The following is an 8,925-nucleotide window of genomic DNA, read 5'->3' as shown; positions in this document are numbered from 1 at the left end:
AAATTAGGACGCTGAAGGTTAAGGGAGACCCTTAACAAAATCATTCAGGGAGTTTTAGAATTATTAAGAGGCATACTTTTTTTCTCTCCAAACAATATTCATCTCTTAACGATTCAGAGACTGCCTCTTAATGGAACTATTAAGAGGTAAACAAACAACTACTAACAATTATTATAGCTAAACCCTTTTTTATGGATAAATGTAAAATTAGTTTACACCCAAGTTACCGAATATTATTTTTTTCATTAACCATGGTTGTCTAGGTCAGCTTGTACGTATCTCGTCTAATCCCAGATGCCCTGGAGAACAATCATGAAAATTCCCAATGGCTTTGCAGGACTCAAACTAATAACCTCTAAGAAAGATCCCCAAAAGACCCAAGTCTTGTTACTAGTTGAGCTAACGCTACAAGTTACTGAATATTGATACCAATTTATATTGTAAATGCATACTGATCTAAACTACATCATAATCAACAGAGGGTTCTACTCGACTTATATGTGACTTCCCAAAATACTTCAGAGGTTGCCAAGCGTCAACTTCTATGGGAGTTCGAACTTGCATACCCAAATCTACGCGACATAGATGATGTAGAGTGCACACTAATAAATTAACCACAATCTAAAACCGCACATCTTTTATAAAAAAAAGACGAAAAAAACATACAATTTGATTGGTTTTTTTTATTAACCTAGATATCCAACCCGCTATGCGAGCCGACTAATCCCAGGACAACCACCTACTTTGCAGATAGCCTAGAGTCACTGCAGTTGAACCTCCGTGGCCACAAGAGGATTTTTAGTCTTCCTTGGATTTGAACTTGGGTACTCCTGATACTTTTGACTTTTGGAGACAAGCTCAAACCTAATTTGATTGAATTTTTTAAGAACAATTATTTGAAGTACATGGAGTTTGCTTTTTTAAACAAACAAAGAAGCATATTTAATAATTGATCTTTAGAAAAAACACTAAAGTGGCTTCTTTAGTTCAAGAGTGGGAGACAAAAAGGAGTCTTCCCCCCATTCAAGGTATGTTAACAAACCCACCATTAATTCAAAATTTCCTCCATTACACAACAATTTCCCACCAAGAAGCAAATATCATTCTTACTTTTTAATTATTTTTATATCTGATTAAATGCAAACTGATGTAATTATTGATTCAGTTTGGTAATAATGTATTTATAAAACACGAATTGTAAAGTTAGATAAAAAAAAAGTAGGTTAGTTTTGTACTTCAAAACCATTATGATCAATGATTATCTTCATAATACACGTTATTGACCACTTATGTCGTTATCAACAACTACTGATGCAAAAGTAATGGACACGTGCTTGAACATAAACAAATTAGTCAACTGAAGGGCCTATGTTATCTAGAAATTTAGATGATTTGGGATGTACATCTAAGGGTGTAAAAAATTTCGCAGCTAATCCATTCAAACTAAAACAGTTTCAGGCTATTCAGTTTTTAAGTTAAATGCTTCATGTTTTCAGTTATTATTTTACTATTTCTATTAAACTGAATATCTTAGACTATCATTTTGTTTGTATTACTTTTATTTGAATCGATTTGAGCTTATTGATGGTCGAAGACTCTGAAAATGGGACAGTCGGGGGCTAAGCCCAAAACATATATGATGAAGAGGGACACAACAAAGTTCATTCAATGTTTGTGAGAAATTAAAAAGATATTATTGCAATTCAAACAAAACCAATGTTGTATTCAATGCGATTGGAATTTGAGCTTTTTTATTTACATTCAATTGACAGTTGGCAACAGTAAAAATCAACATAAACAAATAAGTTACAAATACCTATCGTTTAAACAATTATAAATTAAAAGGTTTGAAAATCGTCCTTATAACTTATTGGGTAAAAATCCCAAAACGAGCATTTATCTCAAATTGACTTGTAACGTGACTGAAGTGGCTTGAAAAGTCATTTGACACACCAAACTTGGATGGGGGTCCCTTAATGTCCCGTATGGCTTTTGACATAACTCAACTTAAACCACGACCCTTGATTCAAATGCCACAAACATTCAATAATAATTAGACGTTGAATAACTTACTAAAACAAATCTACATCCTTAAACAGTTAACCGTAAAAACACGGATGTTATAATTTATTAAAACATTCCTTAAATGAAGCTATTTCAATTTTACTTGTTATTTTACAAGTAACTTTTCCGAACCTTTTAATTCAATAAATATTAAAATAATATATTTTTTTTCGTTTTATTGATTAATTTATAAAATGAAATCAAAGATATTCATATTAAAATTTAAATACAAATTTGAAAAATTAGTATTTATGTCAAATTATTCTTTATAAAATATTTATGTTGAATCAGTTACCTCTATATTGATCCAATTTATCAACACCGACGCATTCTTAATTTTCAATGATTTTTGTTTTTCTAGTTTTGTGAAAGAAAGATGTGAGAAATGATTAGGTTATAATTTATAAAATAATTTTTATTTATATATATTTAGAAAACAATAAAAACATAATAATAAAACAAAAAAGGAAAACTTGTATAAAAGATATTTTATAATTATTGTTTTTTTTCCCATCAATTTTAACTTATATGTTTTTTTTATTAACCTGAATATCCAACCCGTTATGCGAGCCGACTAATCCCAGGACGACCACCTGCTTTGCAGATAGCCCGGAGTCACCGCATTTGAACCTCCATGACCACAAGGAGATTTTTATTCCTCCTTGGATTTAAACTTGGAACCTCCAGTCCAGGTACCTTTGACCTTTGGAGCCAAGCTCAAACCAACCCTTGTGGTTACTTATATGTTTTATAAACATGTTATTATAGAATTATTAAAGCAAAATACAACCGGATTGTTTAAAGAGCAACATTTGTCTTCTTCAATGTGGATGCTCTAATATCTTCAAAAAATGTGGAATTAAATACCAATGCAATAAGGAATACCAGAAAAGGTCTATATATATACAATCTATCAAAATACCTCATCATGTTGCTGATTAATTTACTCATTCCACTCCAAGGATGCCTTCACAGCAGCAATAATCCAATTTGGTTCTTAATAGCATCAATCTTGTGATAATTGCATCTTCTTAATAGCATCTTTTATCCGGAGTGCAGCCCGAACAACATCTCCCCGTGTAATAAGTCCAACCTATATATACATATATCAAATCAATTACCAAACTCTCCTTCAATTCAATATATATTTGGGCAAAATGGAATTGATTAAGCAGCATCCTCACCAGCTTCCCATCAACATCCACTACTGGCAGCCGACGGTATTTTGTTTCAAGCAACAACCTGCATATTATACCAACATACATGAAATTAGGTAATTAAGAAGCACTCGTAACTTTAATTCAAATATAAGATGATGGTAGTATATGGTATACGAATAAGGTTTCAGAAAGGCCTGAGTTGCATATATGTGTAATAAGTAGGATGATGGTTTTTACAAATTAATTAAGGAACAAGTAATACCTTACAGCTTCCTCAAGGTTAGTGGTTTCATGAACAACAAGTGGAGCAGGTGTCATCAAGTCCCCAACGACTTTCCCATCAGTTTTACCAACTAGTTTCTGAATCTCATTGAACGTCTGCAGAAATATAATACAAATTTGACAAAAGAAAAACAACACCCATAAAATCCATTTGAGAAGACGATTCCATTTCAATCTTAATTTTTTTTCATGTCTAAAAATGCAGCATAAAGCTTCCTAAATTCATTATATTTAGCAGGCTACAGATTCAAGATAAACAATTAAAAAATTGAAAATGGACATGCATTTCATAAGCAAGGATAAAAATATCAACAATCACATGAATCTTGCAAGTAATAGAATATTTTTGACGTACTTTCCAAGAACTATCAACATCAGGAAACAAACTTGTGTCACCATGACTACCACCTGAAAACCAAAAGGAATCAGATATCAAAAATACGAGAAAAAAAAAAATAGGCTAATGGCCACAATTCATAAGCTTCATAAACAGCAAAAATTAAACAATTTCATATACAAAGATAAAAAAAAGAAGATCAAAAAAAGGAAAAATAAACAAAGAGACCACTGAACCTTATGTTTTTCTTTCACTTTCATGTTTTAACATGAAGATTTATCAATCACATCCTTAAATTATCACAACATATCAATTACATTCTTTCTGTCCAATTGACATTAATAGTTTAAGGTCCATGATTTAGTTCATAAGCAATGACTTCCTATGAATATATGAGCTAATTAAACTCCCTTAAGCTTCACTTTGATTTGTTAACTTGGGTGACATTGAACGGAAAGAAGTAATTTGACATGGTGGTGAGTGGTGACAATCTAATCATTTTATCCATTTAATTTGCCTGTAATAAGAAAACGTAAGAGAGACATACATAGGAGCTCTACATCATATATGGCAATACCCATGAGAGCAAGTTCCTTTGAACATCAGCCCGGATGGCTAGAACAAAAATCTCTAATTTACTTCAAAAAGATGGCCAATAAAAAAAATCATGCACAATAAACTGGTACCAGTGGCAACAATTAGAAAACAAGATATAGATGAGCCAATCTTCCTTGCCCCCTCTCAAAACTGCAGTCACTTGACAACTTGGGGGATACAGTTGCAAGAACAAGGATACACTGGTCTACTCGTATGATTAACAATAGTTCCCAAAAGTTCATGAATCACAACCCACCGCCGATTGGAAAATTAGAGGGGGTTGCAGACTTGTTTTGCATTTATTTCTTAATTTAGATTTTACAGTTCCCATCTAATGCTTCTTCGTTTGATAGGCTTACATGTGGTTGTAGAAAAAGATAGTAACCAGTCACAACTAAGCAACATGGTCAAAAGACTAAGGTCTTATGAACTCCCAGTTATGATTCCAAAAGAGGACTTGAACTCAATTCCAGCAATATCAGAGCTCTCGAAGGTCTATCATATGCAATCTAAACATTGAAGCAAGCAGGAAGGTTGCTTGCACAGTTTGAAGTTTGAACCATAACCTCCAAGTCTAGATATGGGGAAAATGAACAAGGGTGGCAAATACACAATAAAGCAACCTCATCATTGACATCGAGCCAGCGCTTGTCGTTCCTCCAATAACTATTCTTACAATAATTTTTCTAACCTAAGCTATCCTGACACAAATCTGAGATTCAACTTCAAGTTTGAGTTAGAAGTTGGTAGACCCAAAAATCTAAGTCCATGATTAAAATACCTGCTGATAGCAATGCCCCTTTTCATCATCTGAAACTAAAATTAGAATATATAACATTCTTGACAGAATGTTATGAAATCCAATACATCTGATTTCAGTGTAAGGATTGGCTAGAAGTAATTATAGTTGTCAGAAATGTAATCCAACAAGTTCAACTGAGGATGGAGGAATACAAATAGTACCTGATATTGAGTCAAGCGCCAACAAGTCATAATCTGATACCACACCAACCTGGAGACATTTAGAAAGAGAGATGGTACCGGTAAATTCTTTCTTAATGCAATGACTGCATAAATCGAGAATAATTCATTACACTACCAAGAGTATAGTTTTAGCTCGAGCTACAAAAATATAACTATGCCAAGGGAAGGAACATACCAAATTCCAATCAGCATCAATCACTGGAAATCCGGTAATTCTTTTCTCCACAAGAATCTCTAGTGCTGTTAATACAGAAAGAAAATTGGATGGGATATTGATCTGCATATTTACCAAGCAAAACGCCTAAACCATGCATACCCTTGTCAACCGGTGTTGTCTCCTCTACTACAAGTAAGTCCGCTTTTCTCGTCATAAAATCACCAACTGTATATATTCCATCTCTTGGCTGCAAATGGACATAAGAAATCAGGGAAATACTAACTGAAGTGAAATGTAAAACAAGGTAATTTCTGCAATTACCTAAACATGCTCAAGAGTATTTATGATTTCAAACTATGGTTAAATATACTATATTACTCTTCCCCAGAAACAACTAATGACTGATGGATGTGGAGCCCACAATTTGTCAACCTCTGTTGCTCTGCATCTCAAGCTGGATGTTCTCAGCTTTTTTGGGCACCATGTTCCTATCAAATAATTTCCCCGAATAAGCAAAACATCTATCTGTGCACAGAACATAACTCGCCTCCAGTCTGATCTGTAGATAGAGCATGAATGTGAACAAATGCAGCTACATTTGTTATCTATTTCCATAGAAACATACCATCTACTGGAAGATGGGGTTTCATCCAGTATCCGAGAATATGTTCTAGAAGAACTCCTATCATCTCTCGTTAGTCCTGCTTCACTCTTGCCTTATATTTGTTCAAAATTAATTTGGTCACCTAAGTAAGACTAAGGTGCCAGTATCGTGCCAATAAGTAGACACTGAACGTTACTCGAAGACTAGCAAGATACACGTTTTGGAGATGAAGAGTTCAAATATTATGCGGAGAAGTAACAGCATAAACAAAGCTGCAGAGGACTTCAGCACCTAACACCCTCCTAAACAAAGCTCAGTTTGGCCAATAATAGGATATGTTGTGGGAGTTTAAGGCTTGTGCATCCCTTGTTTCAAGTTTTAGTGCTATAAAGTATCTTTCTAATTAGTTCTATGTCCTCTCACTAATCATGTTTGTGATCACAAGAATTCATGGAGATACATTTTTGCAAAAAAAAAAAAAAAAAAAATCTATGTCCTCTCACGACTTGTATTTATGATCACAAGAATTCATGGAGATACATTCTTTTTGGACCCTCAGTAACTCAGCCGAAAAGAGAAACTTGAGGAAGGCAATTATCATTTTATCCGGTGAAAGATGCACAAAACTTAGGCTCTTCCAAGGTTACAACTCCAACCACTTCATTTATGGACTTAAGAGCTATAGTACATCCAAGGGATTCAATTTTTTTTACAGATATGAGAGCTACAGATGTAACAGGGCACTCAATGGATTCAGTTACTTCATTTTTCCACGTTAAACCAATCTGGACAGATTCTATCCTCTCACACTCATCCCCTCTTTCGCTATGCTCTCTCATTCTCCCTCACAAGATACAGCATTCTAATTTCAATTGTAAGTATGAAAATAGAATGCAACTCTTATACTGGGCCACTCGCAACTCTTCTAGACAACTCACAAGGCCAATAACTCGGAGCTTATGGTCTTCGGATTTTGTCTCCTTTGAGATCGATATTGATAGTGTATCGAATCTTGGTTCAGTTTCGACTAGCAATTCATCACTATGCCATGATGAAATCTCGTATAGAAATACATCTGGTTTTGATTCCCCATCCTTCACATGGAAAAACAAGAGCGCATTGCATAGCTACCTAAGACTAACTATTTATGAATGGGAAGGCTCCGGATGACTGCAATTGCCATGGCTTCTTAATTTTCCGACACGCTAGCACCTAATACAAATAATACACCGTAAATTGAAAACAAAAACCACAAGCTACCTTCTGTTTTATGTCAGATCTGAAAAAGTAAAGCAGAACACGCTATCGACATAACACACAAACAGGGAAACTAAAAAGTACATCACATAAAAGCAAAATTCTTACAGGCGTGGAATTAGTCGTATCAGCAGCGACTGAATGAACGGCCGGCGACCAACTATGATCGCGGTTGGAGAACCGCAGTGAGGAATCAGTAACGGATAGTTTCCGGCCGCGCAAACCGCTAGAGTGTGAAGACGTACACCGTAACCGACGTAATTGTGAAGCAGAAACAACAGCGGAAATACAAGCCGCCGGTAAGATGATCGAATCCATTACAAAACTCATCAAGAACACTAGCTAGAGACTAAAGGAAAATTCGTGTGAGAGAGAGAGAGAGAGAGGGAATCACATTATGCGCGTGGGTGGAAGTGTGAAAGCTATAAGTGGGGGGTTTGACGGAGAATGTTGTTGAACGGAGAACAGCCGTGAAGAAGATGGACACCTAGCGGAAAGTGAAAGCGGCCGAATAGGCCGGTGGAGATTCAAACCGCCAACCCCCAAGCTTGAATCGCGGTTAGATGACCTTCTTTTGCTTTTCATTTTTCTTATTTTTTTTGTTTAATTTTTTAATTTTTTTTGTTTAATTTTTTTATTTTGAGATAAAAACTAGATTAGAAGTTTAATCCTGACTATTTTAATTCTCAGACGCCAACCAAACATAATAATGAGAAGTAATAACTCATTCTTTTATCTATATTATATTATAAAATATTTAATAAAAACTCTTAAAAATCATTTTTTATGCATTAATTATTGTATATTGATGCATATTACTTAAAATTCAAGATTACATGTAAATTATGTGTAAGTATGACTTATTAAAGCTTCATGTTTCAATTTGTGTAACTAACTACGGATAAACATAATCAAATAGATGATGGACATCTCATTTTAAAATATAAAAAAATCTAAAGTATAATTAGAATAATTATCGATTCTAATAAAATAATTAACTATTATTTTTATAAAAAAATCATATTATTAAACCCAATATAAATTATTTCATTATTGAATGTAAATTAAATTATAATTAAAAAAATTGAATTAAAAAATTACACAAAAAATGATGAATTTTAAATAGTTAATTTGATACTAATATCGATATATTTTTGTCAAATTTTATTATTGTTTTCAAATTTATATTTTATTCAAAAATAAAAACATCATCGCTTTTTTAAAATAACATAAGATCATATTATAATATCGATTGAGATAAGAATAAAATAAAATATTAAAATCAAAGGATAAAGCCTCATAAAAAATATTAAAAATATTAGATCCTATCAACCGTCTTTGCTAAAACCTCCTGAATGCAAATAAACGATCATAAAATCGCGTCCTTCAACATACATATTTTACGTGAACAATTTCTCGTCTACAAACTTTTTACTTTGTTATTGTCTGTTCTAAAAACGAACAAAAGATACGGCATGGATCA

The 8,925-nt window shown here is 33.4% G+C and overlaps 1 protein-coding gene across 1 annotated transcript; it reads right to left on the bottom strand.

The window, feature by feature from the left end:
- Window positions 1-2,808: 2,808 nt before the first annotated feature.
- Window positions 2,809-8,039, bottom strand: LOC112501101 (CBS domain-containing protein CBSX1, chloroplastic-like). The gene is made up of 8 exons (XM_025104757.1): window positions 7,551-8,039; window positions 5,741-5,828; window positions 5,600-5,664; window positions 5,404-5,452; window positions 3,862-3,914; window positions 3,487-3,602; window positions 3,249-3,306; window positions 2,809-3,157 (listed from the first exon to the last, which is right to left on the bottom strand). Exons 1-8 carry the CDS (start codon window positions 7,770-7,772, stop codon window positions 3,071-3,073), a joined length of 738 nt encoding a protein of 245 aa, XP_024960525.1. The 5' UTR covers window positions 7,773-8,039; the 3' UTR covers window positions 2,809-3,070.
- Window positions 8,040-8,925: the final 886 nt, after the last annotated feature.

This window comes from Cynara cardunculus, assembly GCF_001531365.2.
Source record: "Cynara cardunculus var. scolymus isolate 2C chromosome LG 17, CcrdV1, whole genome shotgun sequence".
Lineage (NCBI taxonomy): Eukaryota > Viridiplantae > Streptophyta > Magnoliopsida > Asterales > Asteraceae > Cynara > Cynara cardunculus.
This window is presented reverse-complemented; position numbering and strand designations above follow the sequence as displayed.